The sequence below is a fragment of the Protomyctophum bolini genome (assembly GCF_963924005.1).
Source record: "Protomyctophum bolini genome assembly, chromosome: 18".
Lineage (NCBI taxonomy): Eukaryota > Metazoa > Chordata > Actinopteri > Myctophiformes > Myctophidae > Protomyctophum > Protomyctophum bolini.
Window position 1 is genome coordinate 9,803,037 of NC_137879.1, and position 19,747 is coordinate 9,822,783.

The 19,747-nt window shown below is 44.0% G+C and overlaps 1 protein-coding gene across 1 annotated transcript; it reads left to right on the plus strand.

Moving 5' to 3' along the window:
* Nucleotides 1-4,320: 4,320 nt before the first annotated feature.
* On the plus strand, nucleotides 4,321-6,618 carry LOC308333148 (leucine-rich repeat, immunoglobulin-like domain and transmembrane domain-containing protein 2; the record flags this gene model as incomplete). Its single annotated transcript, XM_080789343.1, has 3 exons — nucleotides 4,321-4,391; nucleotides 4,553-5,334; nucleotides 5,825-6,618. Exons 2-3 carry the CDS (start codon nucleotides 4,566-4,568, stop codon nucleotides 6,616-6,618), a joined length of 1,563 nt encoding a protein of 520 aa, XP_080645469.1. The 5' UTR covers nucleotides 4,321-4,391; nucleotides 4,553-4,565.
* Nucleotides 6,619-19,747: the final 13,129 nt, after the last annotated feature.

A 19,747-nucleotide genomic window follows, 5' to 3' on the forward strand; every position in this document is an offset into this window, starting at 1 on the left:
TAGAGGGTGGCGCTTTGCTTTTTGTATGGTTCCTGGGATGTCAGAGGCTAACACTACTGTGCTCAGAAGACTTGACCACTTCACTTATTTTGAAAATAGCTGATCTAAGAGCTCACAACACATCGCTGCATGACGTGCAAGTTATGAGCTTGTAGATTAGCCTTTTTAACGACGAAGTGTTATTTTTTTTATTTTTTTATATTCCTGTAATGGAATTACAGGAGAATTGGGACGATAAAAGGAGTAGTTACTTATTTTATATACGCACTCATCATGGATATTTTTTAGTTTTTGTCACATTCCTGGGACAATAATTTGATGACCGGGTCATCGTTAAATAGGAGACTCATTAGGAAACTCTTACCTACTGGAAACTCCACCGGTCATCAAATTATTGCCTTACGCAAATAATAATAATAATAATAATAAAATAAATAAATCTGTCACTTTTGGGGTGAATTACTATTTTAAAGTGGTTAATGAACATGCATAACTGTTAGGCTCAGGTCTATCGTATCTGTTAATTTCCAGCCAAGTGGGAATACAGGCCGCCTTTTGATGAGGTGAACTGTAAGAAAAGGGAAATGTATAATTCGTTGCTGTCGGGAGGAAACCTAACTCTTAGATTTTTGGTTTTGCATAAATCAGTGCTATTGAACACCCTTTATGTCTGTGTGTTGTTTCAAAAATATTGAACCAATGGAAAGTAGTAAAAAACGCTTTGGACAAAACCTCTTAACTCCATTGGACCCTCAAACTGTCTGCTAAAGCAACTAACTCAAACTGTCTGCTAAAGCAACTTTGATGAGGCATTATTGCTTTGTTTTGAAAATATAAAGTTTTCTTAATTTCCTGAAAAATGTAAATTTTTCATTTCCTGAGGTTTCTTCCCGACAGCAGAGATATGTAATATGATTTCAATACATAATGTGATTTCACAAAGTTTAAAGTATGAAAACCTTATTGTGTTTGTCTTGCACTTTCAAGAAGGTATATACTTTCTGAAATGTTGTCCTTAAGCTGTCCAACAATCCATTTTAGGGAAAGAAAGAGTCCTCTTGAGATGTATCCTAAGCATGCTGTCACAATCTTTTATTATGTGAATCTTAGTAGACAAGATGAGGCAGCAATTATGTCTTTAGTATATATTTTTGTCTCCGCCAGGACGGACAGCCAATGGCCAGAGTCCGTGTGTGTGTGTCTGTGTTTGTGTCTGTGAATAGCTAATCTCTGGCACCTCTGAACCGATCGGTGTGTTATCTTTGCATGCACAGTCCCAGTAGGCCAAGGAAGAACCTCTCCCCCAAATATTCCAAATCGGCCTCATGGTGGCGCTATAACGGGGCCTTCCCTTTGGACTATAGCTCTTGAAACGGTTTTACAGTCAAAGTTCATATTCCATTACGATTGGCTATAACTGCCTTCCGAAACTGCAGGCCTTGGGTAGGCAACCCAGCCTGGCGGAGACCTGCGCTCAGAGGAGCACACTTTTCTAATATACGTAATGTTACTGTAAACATTTCTAATTTGCAGTATTTAAATGTGCCAGGTTTTTTGTTGGACTCAAATCCTAACATACCATATATTTTATAATATGTATTTATAATCCATGATACATTTTATTGTATGAATGTATGATAAATAAATATTTTTTTAATACTATGTATGACGGTAAATGCAGGTCTTTCCCTATACATACGTCAGTGACGTATACGTATGTATTGACATTGCTCTTTAAACTGGGCAAATCTTAGAACACAAAAGAAAGAAAACATACTGTGTACACTTGTGAAAACGCATATGAAAATAAGCATCTCTATGAATAGAAAATATTCCCATACAGACCAATGCATTTTAAACGTAAGTCAATGGGCTCTGTGCATAACTCTAGTCTGAGGTTTCCATAAATCTTTTATAATAATAGAATACGCCCACACACTATCAGCTGGGTACAAGAGGGTAACGTTTCAGTCCCTACCGAATGCCTGAAGAAGGTCTGAAAAGCTTTTCTCTACAATGCAAAATATTTTGAAAAAAAATAATATATATATATATTTTTTAATCTTGAAATAATGAAAAACTAAAGAGGTATTTAAAGTGAAGTTATTGTATAGCACAGTTTCACAATGTTTTCACTTCGGCTGCAGTCATTTCCCTTCCGTGCTTTCCTAATTGCAGCCAATAGTAGAACCCACTGTCTCCATTGCATGGTCTTTATGAGTAACCTACTGTAACTGGTGATTATGGGTTGATGCAGGTGTTTACTCTCAACCCATACAAAGTTTGGGAAACAGTGTGTGAGTGTGTTAGATAACAGACCAGTATAATACACATTAAGACTTGAGTAAAGAGTACAATCGGTCAGTGACAAATCTTGTGGTTGGCAAGATGACAAATACAATGCTCTTAAAGGTAGAGTCAGTGATTTCACTTAATTCAAATATCACTTATTTTTTTGTTTTGTTGTGATAATCCTCTCTACTAGTGTGCTGACCATATAATGAGTTCCTCCCTGTCCCCAGTTAACCCCTGGGGGTCAAAAAAACCTTAGGTTTCGTTTTTGTTCTCTATCCTGATTGGATGAAAGCTTGTGTCCCAAGGCAAAAACGAAACCTAAGGGTTTTTGACTGAAATCACTGACACCCCCTTTAAAATCTTATTTTAAAGGTAGTAGCAAGTAGTGATGGAGACGGAGAAGAAAAGAAAAGGTGGGTGATAACGTAGTAATCTCAGTAAACCAGTAAATGGTTACATGAGTATCAATACTGTCTGTAAGAGTTACATTTTCTTTTTTTACTGTATATAGGTCTGAAGTGGTTAATGTATGTTTTGTAATAATAATAATCAAAATCTACAAAAAGTAACTATAGTTTTCAATGAATTGTAGTGGAGTAAAAGTACAATGTTAGCCTCTGAGATTTAGTGGAGTAGAAGTAAAAGTATTGAATATTGGAAATACTACCTCAAAATTGTACTTGAGTACAGCACTTAAAGTTACTTAAGTAAATGTAATTAGTTACTTTCCCTGCTCAATAATTGGCTCTGTTATGCAAATGAGCTGCGATCTGACCAGAGTACTAAATCCTAATGAGCCTGTCTGTCAGTTGGAGATACCAACTAGAGCCATTAGTCTCCTTGCCCCATGATTCATACTTCAGTGTACAAAGGTGTCGCACGCTGAAAATATAAGATGTACAAGCTCATCATCATCATTTTTCGACCGTGGTCGAGATCATGGATTTCACCATGCCACACCAGACTTTCCGGTCCTTCATTGGCCTGTCCCTAGCGATGACATCAGGGAACGACAGTTTTCTACCTCTGGACTAACCTGACGCTGCCAGATCCAAAAAGCATGCTACACAAATTTGTTTCACAGCTTATTTGGATCTGGGATCACGGAAGCAAATTCGATGATGGGGCTGTTCCTTTTTTTCAAGATACATGGTAGATGATTGGATGGGAGTGTCTGTCTATCACCGTGTGGGCGTGCAAACACAACCAATCATATCGACGTGTCTATATACCGTCACATCCGCTTTTGCACATATCCCGCCTTTAGCTCACGCTGATGAGGAGAGGCCCTTATATTATTAGTATAGTTTGACTAAAATAAAGAAAGTCCTATGTTGTTAAACAACAATGGGATATTTTCTTTTAGAAAAGTCAAATGCTATATATTGTTTTCTTTTTAATAAAGTCACTCATTTAAAAAAAGCAATAATACAGTATACTGGAAAGTAAAAAATAAATTGCGTTACACTTCAAAATAATATATATTTTGTAATTTCTGATAATTTTTTCTATATTTTGAATTTTGGACTGTATAGCCTCTATAGAGGCTATGCGCGTGACATCATCATCAAAACCAGAAGTTATGCAGGAATGCCTACTCAGTGGCAAAAAACTACTTTCTGGCCTTGACAACCCATGCATCCAAACAGAAAAGTCCTATCTGATTGCATTAAACAACGTTAAACAATGTTAAACTCACTTTGCATGTTGCTTTGCTACTCGATTTACCACTCGATGTGCCATTCACTTTAAGCATGCGCATACCCTCCTCTATAATTCCAACAGTAGTCATAACACAATGTGGTTCATTGCTAAACATAGACATTTCCTGTAGGTCTCACATGTCACTTGGTGTCTTTAAGAACTGCGTCAAGGAAGATTAGGCTTTAATAGGCTTTATTCTACCTGAACGCAGAGGTATGTCCAGTTCAACAAGGCCTATACTTCACTTGTTATGTCTCCAGGAATATGGCCACCTTTTGTGTCACTACATTGTCACATTACATTATTATTGTTTTGGCCTTATTTCAGCTTATAACTCCTGGATCATCAAATTGTCTGACTGGCTGCTCCTGCTCAAGTGACAACTTTGGAAGGTAAGCCCTAAATCTGTTATGTACCAAGTTATAGAACTTAATAACCAGTGTCGCAACCTAATTGATTAACTTTCCTGCGTGGATATTTTGTACGTTTAAAGATGTAATATGACCTAGACATTCATGTAAAAGCATGACATGTTTTCCTTATGTTCCTATAGGTCCTTACTTTGCATGGAAACCACCCTGGGGAGTATCCCAGCAAACATCTCGAACAATTTCACAAAAATACGGATAGAAAATTCACACCTCACTGAATTACCCCATGGATCTTTCTCTAAAAGTAGTGCCTTGGAGTCTCTGTGGCTCAATTTCAACAACATCACCCTGATGAATATCAAGAGCCTGGAGGGCTTGGGGATTCTCACTGAATTAAGGTTACAGGGGAATAAATTAAGTTCAGTGCCATGGACAGCGTTCCAGGACACGCCAAAACTAAAGATTTTAGATCTGAAGCACAATCGTCTAGACGCACTCCCAGAACACGCTCTGAGACATCTCTCGAGCCTGACCTACTTAGATCTATCCTTCAATGAGCTCAGTGTCATATCAAGGGACGTCTTCGTTAATTGGCCACTTTACCAGACGGCGGCGAAAACATGGGGGAAAGAGGGAATAGTCTCCAATGTTGTCCTGGCACTGCATGACAACCCGTGGCTTTGTGATTGCCGCCTCAAAGGGTTTGTCGAATTCATCAAGACGGTCAGCCCTCCTATAATCCTGATGAACTCCTATTTGACTTGCTCGGGTCCCGGTCACAAAGCGGGGAAGTTCTTCCACGAGGTCCAGCTGAAATTGTGCACAAAGCCAGAGGCCTCTGCCCCGCAGACGAATGTCACCTCGTCACTAGGAGCCAACATAACGCTCACATGTTCCGTCAAGGCCAGGCCTGACCCCACCATTCAATGGATGTACAGTCTGAAGATTATAAGAGGATTTGCTGGTAAGATTATTTTTTTTAAACTTTACCATCCATTAAACTGCCACCATCCTGTCCTGTGAGGGTAGCACTTACCATGATATTATCTAATATCCACAACCTGTGGGCTGCATTTGTTTGTTAGCGTCTGTGAAAATATTTCAAAACAATAGCCTCCCAACTGACTTTGTTGTGCTTTCTAAGCACAAATTGCTGTATGCCTCAATTTATGTGCCAGACATATAGACATATGACACATGCGCATGGATTATGTATGGCCAAAGTACAGCCACGGTGACAATAACATTGATTTGCTTTCTTTTATCCGTATGGCTGTTCAAAATTCAACGAGAGGTGATCTTGTAGATCTGCGATTTTCTTTTTATTAATTGTAAACGTTCGCCTGTAATGGCTTGCCTAGAATAGGGACGCCCAGACGCCAAGGTTAATGTGTTATTGTGACAGTGTTTTTCGCCTTTTCGTGTGACATGATTTTGTATCTCCCTCCCTTCAGTCACTGAGACACGCATGGACGATGAGACCATCAGCTCCCAGCTGATGATCCCCTCGCTCCACCTGGCGGACCGGGGCCTGTACACCTGCATGGCCAACAACTTCATCGGCAACTCCTCCGTAACCATCATGGTCAACGTGGGGCCCTTCAATTCCTCGGGCCCCATGCCTCCGCCATTCCCCATGATGTCGGACGACGAGAACGTCTACATCGACATCCGCATCGCCAAGCAGACGGTCTACGGCATCACCCTGGAGTGGTACGCGGTGACGCAGAACCCCGCAGAGACCTGGTACACCGTCCACTTTGGCCAATACGACTCGCCCAAGAAGGACATGGTCTACATCGGCCCCGGCATCAACAGCTACTCGGTCACCGACTTGTTTCCCCTCACCAAGTACGAGGTGTGCGTGGCTCTCAAGAACCAGCCGCCCCGCGACGGCCAGTGCATCGTGTTCGTGACGGGCAGCGACATCAGCGAGATGGAGCACCGGGAGAGGCTCATCCACATCATCGTGATCGTGTGCGCCATGGTGCTCGCCGTGCCGGCCGGCATGTACGCCTGCACCACAGAGTACAGGTTCGACTGCGCCGCACGCTGCACGGCCATGTGGAAGAAACGCAGGCGACGCGAGGAGGACTTGCAGCCGGCTGAGAGGCAGGGGACATTCGACAGCATGCAGGCGGCCAGCAGCGACAGCCTGTGTGGGGCCGGGGAGTCTCTGGAGGTGCAGATACTGACGCAGCGGCTGGAGGATGGCAGCAAAGGAGGAACTGCAGCTGGGTTGTATTAGTCCAATTCTTAAAAATGTCTTCTAAATCCTGAAAGTTTTCAGAAAAACGTATGTTTCTATATCAGTGGTGATCAAACTTGTTCATGTCAAGGACCCCCAAAATGATCCCCATCTCAATATATTTTGTTCCATGGACCACCAGAAACAAAGATTTGAGTTAAAAATGTTCGCTTTAAATGAATATATTCAAAGATTTGCACTATTGTTGAATAGCCAAATATTTGAATAGCCAAATCTAAAATGACACAGATGTATTCCCAGTTTTAATGGGTTTAAAGGAACGCCACCATTTCAGCCTTATATCTCCATATACAATCGGTCAGTGAATACTGCACTATTAAGATGCTACCATTTCTGTCTATTCACTGAGAGGTAGGGGTTTATACTATCGGTCACTAATGCTCACTATAAGGTTAATACCATTTCTGTCTATTCTCACTGGATTTCTAACTTCTTCTTTTTTTTAATTGATGCAACAATTATAACGTTCCGGCTAGACTGTACAGTATATTCCATTAGCTTGAAATCCCGGCTGATGACATCATCGGCTTCGGCAGGTACAGTACGTTCTGCCTCTGGGACAGGGTAAGTAGACATAAATGGTACAGTCCACTCTGCCTCTTGGACAGTGTGTTTAGACATAATGGTACAGTCCCCCCAGTGAGGAGGATTAGTGGAGACCCATACAGTATATGCAGATAAGTTTGAAAAAAGGTGAAGTATTCCTTTAAGTGAGTGAGTGAGTGTGTGTGTGTGTGTGTGTGTGTGTGTGTGTGTGTGTGTGTGTGTGTGTGTGTGTGTGTGTGTGTGTGTGTGTGTGTGTGTGTGTGTGTGTGTGTGTGTGTGTGTGTGTGTGTGTGTGTGTGTGTGTGTGTGTGTGTGTGTGTGTGTGTGTGCGTGTGTGTGACTGCGTGCGGAGTGTGGAGTTTATAAAGATTGAAATGCCTTAGTTTCTTCCTTATTGTCAGGGACCGTTTGTTACCAGAAGTCAAATGTTTGTTGTGAAATGTATTGATACTTCTTTGAGTTTAATTTGATTAATATTTTTTCTTGGTGATGTTTTGATAATTAATGCATGTGAGGTGATGCACAACAAATTGATTACGTAAATGCTTTCATGCCATGTGACTCTCCTGGTGTATGATATGGTGTGCACTGTCTGACAGTTCATTTGAGGAAATGTTAGAGCTGCGGAAAATAGTTCATTCCACCATTTAATTCTGAACAGAGATAAATTTAGCTCATTGTCTTACTTCTCACAGAATGATTTGTCATCTTGTAAGGAGTTCGGAATGAATCTGTGGATTAAGGGGGAGATAAAGATGAATGCTGAGACAGAGACTCTAATTTTTCAGCACAATTACCCAGAGGATTTGTTACATAAGCGTGCGTTTATGCATGCTAAGGAGATTAGAGTGCTTTACCATCTGAATCCTGTCTTAACCACAGAGCAGGCCATGATATTTCCATTTAAGGGCTGCTTTCCATGTAAACTGTATTGATACTGTATGTGGACGACTGAAATACAAATTATGTTGCACTTTAATGCATCTTTTTTTTTTTTTTACTAGAAACTAGAAACTAGAAAAGTGTGCTCCTTGGAGCGCAGGTCTCCACCAGACCGGGTTGCCTGTATACCAGATGGTGGTTCACATACTTTTTAGCTCAAGACGTTTGCCCGGGACGCCAACTAGAGAAAATGGTATACGTGTATCTACAAGCTAAATAATAAATGGTGCATTTATATAGAGCCTACTATATTGTCTACTTTACATAGATTGTGCATTACATTCTCTCTCACACATACATACACACACACACACACACACACACACACACACACTCATACAACAATGGCGGAGGAAACCATGCAAGGAGGAACCAACTTGCCCAAATGTGTCCTCCCCCGATTGAGTCTGGTCGCGCATGCGGAAAAAAAGTTATCCTCGTTTCTCATCATTTTGGACCATGGGCTATAGCCCATATCGTACGGCATACTATAGCGCGCCGTTTTTCATCATTTTTGAGGATTTGAAAAAAATGACGAAATGACAAAAACGATGGGTTATAGCCCATGTTTTTTGAAATTTTGAAAAAAAAAGTTAGCCTCGTTTCTCATCATTTTGGACCATGGGCTATAGCCCATATCGTACGGCATACTATAGCGCGCCGTTTTTCATCATTTTTGAGGATTTGAAAAAAATGACGAAATTACAAAAACGATGGGTTATAGCCCATGTTTTTTGAAATTTTGAAAAAAAAAGTTAGCCTCGTTTCTCATCATTTTGGACCATGGGCTATAGCCCATATCGTACGGCATACTATAGCGCGCCGTTTTTCATCATTTTTGAGGATTTGACAAAAATGAAAAAAACGATGGGTTATAGCCCATGTTTTTTGAAATTTAGAAAAAAAAAAGTTATCCTTGTTTCTCATCATTTATTATATAGGCTATCATTTCTTTATGTGCTGATCGACCAATATGTTGGGGACACATGCCTACATATTTTATCTGAGATTTGGGAACAATTTATTGATTCAGCATGAAGACTAAAGCCTTCTGAATAAATCTATACGCAAGTGTATGCCTCCGCAAATGTCTACGCCACCTAAAGAGGATTTGACGGAGTTTCCGACCAACCTACTTGAGCGTCAAGTTCACGGCCATTTCCTTGAATTCCAAATTAAAATGTGGGAAATCCACGTAAATTCCGCTAGCACGTCACGTCATGTTATCATCGTAAACGCCGTTGTGAATTTGGACCATGGTGTTGCAAAGCAAAAGAAAGCGCTGGTAGTGTACTATCCAAGCTTCTGCCTGGATATAGGGTTCGAAGCCCTACAGCGCTGTAACCTGCTAACCTTAGTCCTGTTGTATGTTCACATTAAATATGAAATTCACTATTTCACCAGTGTGAAGTCAACTTGGAGAAATGGAGAGCAAAGGGTTAAATCTGGACTGACAATCATTGCCACTGACACTCTGCTGATTGTCACTCACTCACTCACTCCCCAATTGCCTCACTAATCAGCATCAGTGCATTCACTGCACCTGAGAGTAGGGCGTTGGCCAAACACAGGAAACACACAAACCTCCATGAGAAACAGCAGTGTGCATCCAAACAGGAGCAACACACACAAACAGCAGAGCAGAACGGTGCAGCCATATAAATGCTGGAGAGACAGCCGGTGAGAGAACTGTATATCTGTGACAGATCATGCCAGTTGCATGCCAGTTCATGGACACTTGTTATTGTTTGTTGTTGTTTATGATGACTTGAGTTGAAGTTAAAGGAAACATGATGGCCAATTGGACATGAACAATGAACATGATCATTTGATTTAAAATACATTTGAATTGATTATTGATTGATAAAAACGTTTCAATGATGCTAATTAATTCAGTTTATTTAATTTACATTTCATGAGTTTATTATGTTTAAAAACTGTTTAGAAACGAATTGAGCAAAAAATGAATTGATTTAGAAATGAGTTGATTAAGAGACACTTAAGTAAAAATGATATTTAGGTGTTTAGAACATGTAAAGTATGTGTATTGATTGAATGTGCATTATACTTACATTAGTTCTTTTTTATTTTCCCTTTAAGGTTTTTCACCTTACCTGACTTACCCACTAACTGACTTACACAATACCTGTACAACTGTACTCAACTACAAAGTAAAGAAGAGTAAAAAGAAGGAAACTGTGTGGTCATTGTATGAGTGAAACCCAGTAACAATCTCCATATGGTCTGTGCCATCCCTTTCAAGCAGGGAAACTGCAAAAAATACTAAATAGCTTGACAACCAGTGTTAAGATGCTGTGTTTAGATTACCCCACCTGAAACTAATCTATAATACGATATGGGCTATAGCCCATGGTCCAAAATGATGAGAAACGAGGCTAACTCTTTTTTTCAAAATTTCAAAAAACATGGGCTATAACCCATCGTTTTTATTTTTTCATTTTTTTCAAATCCTCAAAAATGATGAAAAGCGGCGTGCTATAGTATGCCGTACGATATGGGCTATAGCCCATGGTCCAAAATGATGAGAAACGAGGCTAACTTTTTTTTTCAAAATTTCAAAAAACATGGGCTATAACCCATCGTTTTTATTTTTTCATTTTTTTCAAATCCTCAAAAATGATGAAAAGCGGCGTGCTATAGTATGCCGTACGATATGGGCTATAGCCCACGGTCCAAAATGATGAGAAACGAGGCTAACACTTTTTTTTCAAAAAAAACATGGGCTATAACCCATCGTTTTTGTCAAATTGCGAAATTGCGGAAATTGTAATTGCTGAAATTGCTGAAATGGAAATTGCGGAAATTGCGGATTTTTTTTTCCATTTTTTCATTTTTTTTAAATCCTCAAAAATGATGAAAAACGGCGCGCTATAGTATTTGCGGAATTTTTTTTTCATTTTTTCATTTTTTTCAAATCTTCAAAAATGATGAAAAACGGCGCGCTATAGTATGCCGTACGATATGGGCTATAGCCCACGGTCCAAAATGATGAGAAACGAGGCTAACTTTTTTTTTCAAAATTTCAAAAAACATGGGCTATAACCCATCGTTTTTGTCATTTCGTCATTTTTTTCAAATCCTCAAAAATGATGAAAAACGGCGCGCTATAGTATGCCGTACGATATGGGCTATAGCCCACGGTCCAAAATGATGAGAAACGAGGCTAACCTTTTTTTTCAAAATTTCAAAAAACATGGGCTATAACCCATCGTTTTTGTCAAATTGCGAAATTGCGGAAATTGTAATTGCTGAAATTGCTGAAATGGAAATTGCGGAAATTGCGGATTTTTTTTTTCATTTTTTCATTTTTTTTAAATCCTCAAAAATGATGAAAAACGCCGCGCTATAGTATTTGCAGATTTTTTTTTTCATTTTTTCATTTTTTTCAAATCCTCAAAAATGATGAAAAGCGGCGTGCTATAGTATGCCGTACGATATGGGCTATAGCCCACGGTCCAAAATGATGAGAAACGAGGCTAACACTTTTTTTTCAAAATTTCAAAAAACATGGGCTATAACCCATCGTTTTTGTCAAATTGCGAAATTGCGGAAATTGTAATTGCTGAAATTGCGGAAATTGTAATTGCGGAAATTGCGGATTTTTTTTCCCATTTTTTCATTTTTTTTAAATCCTCAAAAATGATGAAAAACGGCGCGCTATAGTATTTGCGGAATTTTTTTTTCATTTTTTCATTTTTTTCAAATCTTCAAAAATGATGAAAAACGGCGCGCTATAGTATGCCGTACGATATGGGCAATAGCCCACAGTCCAAAATGATGAGAAACGAGGCTAACTTTTTTTTTCAAAATTTCAAAAAACATGGGCTATAACCCATCGTTTTTGTCATTTCGTCATTTTTTTCAAATCCTCAAAAATGATGAAAAACGGCGCGCTATAGTATGCCGTACGATATGGGCTATAGCCCACGGTCCAAAATGATGAGAAACGAGGCTAACTTTTTTTTTCAAAATTTCAAAAAACATGGGCTATAACCCATCGTTTTTGTCATTTCGTCATTTTTTTCAAATCCTCAAAAATGTTGAAAAACGGCGCGCTATAGTATGCCGTACGATATGGGCTATAGCCCACGGTCCAAAATGATGAGAAACGAGGCTAACTCTTTTTTTCAAAATTTTAAAAAACATGGGCTATAACCCATCGTTTTTGTCATTTCGTCATTTTTTTCAAATCCTCAAAAATGATGAAAAACGGCGCGCTATAGTATGCCGTACGATATGGGCTATAGCCCACGGTCCAAAATGATGAGAAACGAGGCTACCTTTTTTTTTTCAAAATTTCAAAAAACATGGGCTATAACCCATCGTTTTTGTCATTTCGTCATTTTTTTCAAATCCTCAAAAATGATGAAAAACGGCGCGCTATAGTATGCCGTACGATATGGGCTATAGCCCACGGTCCAAAATGATGAGAAACGAGGCTAACTTTTTTTTTCAAAATTTCAAAAAACATGGGCTATAACCCATCGTTTTTGTCATTTCGTCATTTTTTTCAAATCTTCAAAAATTATGAAAAACGGCGCGCTATAGTATGCCGTACGATATGGGCTATAGCCCACGGTCCAAAATGATGAGAAACGAGGCTAACTTTTTTTTTCAAAATTTCAAAAAACATGGGATATAACCCATCGTTTTTGTCATTTTGTCATTTTTTTCAAATCTTCAAAAATGATGAAAAACGGCGCGCTATAGTATGCCGTACGATATGGGCTATAGCCCACGGTCCAAAATGATGAGAAACGAGGCTAACTTTTTTTTTCAAAATTTCAAAAAACATGGGCTATAACCCATCGTTTTTGTCATTTCGTCATTTTTTTCAAATCCTCAAAAATGATGAAAAACGGCGCGCTATAGTATGCCGTACGATATGGGCTATAGCCCACGGTCCAAAATGATGAGAAAGAGGTTAACTTTTTTTTTCAAAATTTCAAAAAACATGGGCTATAACCCATCGTTTTTGTCATTTCGTCATTTTTTTCAAATCCTCAAAAATGATGAAAAACGGCGCGCTATAGTATGCCGTACGATATGGGCTATAGCCCACGGTCCAAAATGATGAGAAACGAGGCTAACTTTTTTTTTCAAAATTTCAAAAAACATGGGCTATAACCCATCATTTTTGTCATTTCGTCATTTTTTTCAAATCCTCAAAAATGATGAAAAACGGCGCGCTATAGTATGCCGTATGGATTTGGACTATGGGCATTACATACTTAAACCTACAAACCCCATTCTAGCCTACTTAGGTTCATCTTAGGGTGGACATGTTTTCCTGAAAAGGAATCTTTGAAATGTGTCATAGTTTTAGAAATATAGTGCTTTCAAATTTGAGACATTTAACATGGGGCTCAATGGCAGCTTTATAGGCACTCAAAAATCACATTCACCTAGAAACTCCATTCACACTTTTTATTTTTCGCCTTACTGTGGAGACACATCCTGGAAGTTTTTACTTTGAAATGTTTTGTAGTTTCTGAGTTATTTAACTTAAAAGCCCAATGCATTCTCTATGGCAATAGCACAAACTTTGGCATGCTACTAGTCCTACATACTTAAACCTACCAACCCCATCCTAGCCTACTTAGGTTCATCTTAGGGTGGACATGTTTGCCTGAAAAATAATCTTTGAAATCATTAAATGATTAAATTAAATGGGTTTCAGTACAGACATTCCATGTTCAAGGCCTGTTCCTCCTACAGCTCAATGCTGCAGTAATTTGAACTTTTCAAGGCTAGAATAAAAAATAAAAACTCAAAAGCACCCGGAGACATCTGCTGAATGCCCAAAGGTGCCGTGGCGTAATGGTGTGGAGCGCTTGGCCCGATGCCTCTGCTACAGTCAGTTGGCCGGTTCAAGTCCCATGTCATGACATCAAGGTGCTGGAGGACCATCGGGAGATCCTCCTACAGCTCAATGCTGCAGTAATTTGAACTTTTCAAGGCTAGAATAAAAAATAAAAACTCAAAAGCACCCGGAGACATCTGCTGAATGCCCAAAGGTGCCGTGGCGTAATGGTGTGGACAGCTTGGCCCGATGCCTCTGCTACAGTCAGTTGGCCGGTTCAAGTCCCATGTCATGACATCAAGGTGCTGGAGGACCATCGGGAGTTCCTCCTACAGCTCAATGCTGCAGTAATTTGAACTTTTCAAGGCTAGAATAAAAAATAAAAACTCAAAAGCACCCGGAGACATCTGCTGAATGCCCAAAGGTGCCGTGGTGTAATGGTGTGGAGCGCTTGGCCCGTTGCCTGTGCTACAGTCAGTTGGCCGGTTCAAGTCCCATGTCATGACATCAAGGTGCTGGAGGACCATCGGGAGTTCCTCCTACAGCTCAATGCTGCAGTAATTTGAACTTTTCAAGGCTAGAATAAAAAATAAAAACTCAAAAGCACCCGGAGACATCTGCTGAATGCCCAAAGGTGCCGTGGCGTAATGGTGTGGAGAGCTTGGCCCGATGCCTCTGCTACAGTCAGTTGGCCGGTTCAAGTCCCATGTCATGACATCAAGGTGCTGGAGGACCATCGGGAGTTCCTCCTACAGCTCAATGCTGCAGTAATTTGAACTTTTCAAGGCTAGAATAAAAAATAAAAACTCAAAAGCACCCGGAGACATCTGCTGAATGCCCAAAGGTGCCGTGGTGTAATGGTGTGGAGCGCTTGGCCCGTTGCCTCTGCTACAGTCAGTTGGCCGGTTCAAGTCCCATGTCATGACATCAAGGTGCTGGAGGACCATCGGGAGTTCCTCCTACAGCTCAATGCTGCAGTAATTTGAACTTTTCAAGGCTAGAATAAAAAATAAAAACTCAAAAGCACCCGGAGACATCTGCTGAATGCCCAAAGGTGCCGTGGCGTAATGGTGTGGAGCGCTTGGCCCGTTGCCTCTGCTACAGTCAGTTGGCCGGTTCAAGTCATATGTCATGACATCAAGGTGCTGGAGGACCCCTGAAGAACATTTTCAATGTCCATCTAAATTCTAAAAGGATGGTTAAATATGAGTTCCCGGTAATTCCTTACATGCCAGTGTGGCGCAGGTGATAAACCGGGGGTTTGTAAACAGGACATTCAGGGTTCAAGTCCCCTGAAGAACATTTTCAATGTCCATCTAAATTCTAAAAGGCTGGTTAAATATGAGTTCCCGGTAATTCCTTACATGCCAGTGTGGCGCAGGTGATAAACCGGGGGTTTGTAAACAGGACATTCAGGGTTCAAGTCCCCTGAAGAACATTTTCAATGTCCATCTAAATTCTAAAAGGCTGGTTAAATATGAGTTCCCGGTTATACCTTACATGCCAGTGTGGCGCAGGTGATAAACCGGGGGTTTGTAAACAGGACATTCAGGGTTCAAGTCCCCTGAAGAACCTTTTCAATGTCCATCTAAATTCTAAAAGGCTGGTTAAATATGAGTTCCCGGTTATACCTTACATGCCAGTGTGGCGCAGGTTATAAACCGGGGGTTTGTAAACAGGACATTCAGTGTTCAAGTCCCCTGAAGAACCTTTTCAATGTCCATCTAAATTCTAAAAGGCTTGTTAAATATGAGTTCCCGGTTATACCTTACATGCCAGTGTGGCGCAGGTGATAAACCGGGGGTTTGTAAACAGGACATTCAGGGTTCAAGTCCCCTGAAGAACATTTTCAATGTCCATCTAAATTCTAAAAGGATGGTTAAATATGAGTTCCCGGTTATACCTTACATGCCAGTGTGGCGCAGGTGATAAACAGGGGGTTTGTAAACAGGACATTCAGGGTTCAAGTCCCCTGAAGAACCTTTTCAATGTCCATCTAAATTCTAAAAGGCTTGTTAAATATGAGTTCCCGGTTATACCTTACATGCCAGTGTGGCGCAGGTGATAAACCGGGGGTTTGTAAACAGGACATTCAGGGTTCAAGTCCCCTGAAGAACATTTTCAATGTCCATCTAAATTCTAAAAGGCTTGTTAAATATGAGTTCCCGGTTATACCTTACATGCCAGTGTGGCGCAGGTGATAAACCGGGGGTTTGTAAACAGGACATTCAGGGTTCAAGTCCCCTGAAGAACATTTTCAATGTCCATCTAAATTCTAAAAGGCTGGTTAAATATGAGTTCCCGGTAATTCCTTACATGCCAGTGTGGCGCAGGTGATAAACCGGGGGTTTGTAAACAGGACATTCAGGGTTCAAGTCCCCTGAAGAACATTTTCAATGTCCATCTAAATTCTAAAAGGATGGTTAAATATGAGTTCCCGGTAATTCCTTACATGCCAGTGTGGCGCAGGTGATAAACCGGGGGTTTGTAAACAGGACATTCAGGGTTCAAGTCCCCTGAAGAACATTTTCAATGTCCATCTAAATTCTAATTAAAAATTTACACACTGATTTCCAGAAGGACAACTTTAAAGCAGCCCAGAAATTCACCATGTTTGTGTGCCTCAATGGCCCAATGGATAAGTCAAATGATTTCAGTACTATACCTAGTAGAAGTGTGCCGGTTCGAACCCGACTCACTCCTAGTAGGCGGTGATGGTTCAAATCACTGACACCTAGAGTTGGAGTGGCCCAGTGGATAAATCAGATGATATCCATAGAATACCTAGTACAAGTATGCTGGTTCAAATCACCAACACCTAGAGTAGGAGGAGAGTAGGGGGCAGGTAGGAGGAGAGTAGGGGTCAGGTAGGAGGAGAGTAGGGTTCCGTTAGGAGGAGAGCAGGGTGGTCAGGTAGGAGGAGAGTAGAGGTCAGGCAGGAGGAGAGTATGGGTGAGGTAGGAGGAGAGTAAGGTTCAGGTAGGAGGAGAGCAGGGTGGTCAGGTAGGAGGAGAGTAGGAAGACAGTAGGGGTCAGGTAGGAAGAGAGTAGGGGTCAGGTAGGAAGGGGAGGGGCCAGGCAGGGAGAGAGTAGGAAGGAGAGGGGTCAGGCAGGAGTAGAGTCGGAAGGGGAGGGGTCAGGCAGGAGGATAGTAGGAAGGGGAGGGGCCAGGCAGGGGGATAGTAGGAAGGGGAGGGGCCAGGCATAGGGATAGTGGGGAGGGGCCAGGAAGGGGAGGGGCCAGGCAGGGATAGGGGAGGGGCCAGGCATTAGGAGAGTAGGAAGGGGACGGGCCAGGCAGGAGGAGAGTAGGAAGGGGACGGGCCAGGCAGGGGGACAGTAGGAAGGGGGAGGGGCCAGGCAGGAGGAGAGTAGGAAGGGGAGGGGCCAGGCAGAAGGAGAGTAGGAAGTGGAGGGGCCAGGCAGGGGGAGAGTAGGAAGTGGAGGGGCTAGGCAGGGGGGAGAGTAGGAAGGGGAGGGGCCAGGCAGGGGGAGAGTGGGGAGGACCCTGGCAGGAGTATGGGGAGGGGCCAGGCAGGGGGAGAGTAGGAAGGGGAGGGGCCCAGCAGGGGGAGAGTAGGAAGGGGAGGGGCCAGGCAGGGGGAGAGTGGGGAGGACCCAGGCAGGAGAATGGGGAGGACCCAGGCAGGGGGAGAGTAGGAAGGGGAGGGGCCAGGCAGGGGGAGAGTAGGAAGGGGAGGGGCCCAGCATGGGGAGAGTAGGAAGGGGAGGGGCCAGGCAGGGGGAGAGTAGGAAGGGGAGGGGCCAGGCAGGGGGAGAGTAGGAAGGGGAGGGGCCAGGCAGGGGGAGAGTAGGAAGGGGGAGAGTAGGAAGGGGAGGGGCCAGGCAGGGGGAGAGTAGGAAGGGGAGGGGCCAGGCAGGGGGAGAGTAGGAAGGGGAGGGGCCAGGCAGGGGGAGAGTAGGAAGGGGAGGGGCCAGGCAGGGGGAGAGTAGGAAGGGGAGGGGCCAGGCAGGGGGAGAGTAGGAAGGGGAGGGGGCCAGGCAGGGGGAGAGAAGCCAAAGGGGGTCTTCCTGATTTTTTTTATAATTTTCAAATTTCAAGTAGTAGTAGTAGTAGTAGTAGTAGGGAGAGTAGTTTTCCTACTACTACTACTACTACTACTACTACTACTACTACTTGAAATTTGAAAATTATAAAAAAAATCAGGAAGACCCCCTTTGGCTTCTCTCCCCCTGCCTGGCCCCTCCCCTTCCTACTCTCCCCCTGCCTGGCCCCTCCCCTTCCTACTCTCCCCCTGCCTGGCCCCTCCCCTTCCTACTCTCCCCCTGCCTGGCCCCTCCCCTTCCTACTCTCCCCCTGCCTGGCCCCTCCCCTTCCTACTCTCCCCCTGCCTGGCCCCTCCCCATACTGCTGCCTGGGTCCTCCCCACTCTCCCCCTGCCTGGCCCCTCCCCTTCCTACTCTCCCCCTGCCTGGCCCCTCCCCTTCCTACTCTCCCCCTGCCTGGCCCCTCCCCTTCCTACTCTCCCCCTGCCTGGCCCCTCCCCTTCCTACTCTCCCCCTGCCTGGCCCCTCCCCTTCCTACTCTCCCCCTGCCTGGCCCCTCCCCTTCCTACTCTCCCCCTGCCTGGCCCCTCCCCTTCCTACTCTCCCCCTGCCTGGCCCCTCCACTTCCTACTCTCCCCCTGCCTGGCCCCTCCCCATACTCCTGCCTGGGTCCTCCCCACTCTCCCCCTGCCTGGCCCCTCCCCATACTCCTGCCTGGGTCCTCCCCACTCTCCCCCTGCCTGGCCCCTCCCCTTCCTACTCTCCCCCTGCCTGGCCCCTCCCCTTCCTACTCTCCCCCTGCCTGGCCCCTCCCCTTCCTACTCTCCCCCTGCCTGGCCCCTCCCCTTCCTACTCTCCCCCTGCCTGGCCCCTCCCCTTCCTACTCTCCCCCTGCCTGGCCCCTCCCCTTCCTACTCTCCCCCTGCCTGGCCCCTCCCCTTCCTACTCTCCCCCTGCCTGGCCCCTCCCCTTCCTACTCTCCCCCTGCCTGGCCCCTCCACTTCCTACTCTCCCCCTGCCTGGCCCCTCCCCATACTCCTGCCTGGGTCCTCCCCACTCTCCCCCTGCCTGGCCCCTCCCCATACTCCTGCCTGGGTCCTCCCCACTCTCCCCCTGCCTGGCCCCTCCCCTTCCTACTCTCCCCCTGCCTGGCCCCTTCACTTCCTACTCTTCCCCCTGCCTGGCCCCTCCACTTCCTACTCTTCCCCCTGCCTGGCCCCTCCACTTCCTACTCTTCCCCCTGCCTGGCCCCTCCACTTCCTACTCTCCTCCTGCCTGGCCCCTCCCCTTCCTACTCTCCCCCTGCCTGGCCCCTCCCCTTCCTACTCTCCCCCTGCCTGGCCCCTCCCCTTCCTACTATCCCTATGCCTGGCCCCTCCCCTTCCTACTATCCCCCTGCCTGGCCCCTCCCCTTCATACTCTCCTCCTGCCTGGCCCCTCCCCTTCCTACTATCCTCCTGCCTGACCCCTCCCCTTCCGACTCTACTCCTGCCTGACCCCTCTCCTTCCTACTCTCTCCCTGCCTGGCCCCTCCCCTTCCTACCTGACCCCTACTCTCTTCCTACCTGACCCCTACTGTCTTCCTACTCTCCTCCTACCTGACCACCCTGCTCTCCTCCTACCTGAACCTTACTCTCCTCCTACCTCACCCATACTCTCCTCCTGCCTGACCTCTACTCTCCTCCTACCTGACCACCCTGCACTCCTCCTAATGGAACCCTACTCTCCTCCTACCTGACCCCTACTCTCCTCCTACCTGCCCCCTACTCTCCTCCTACTCTAGGTGTT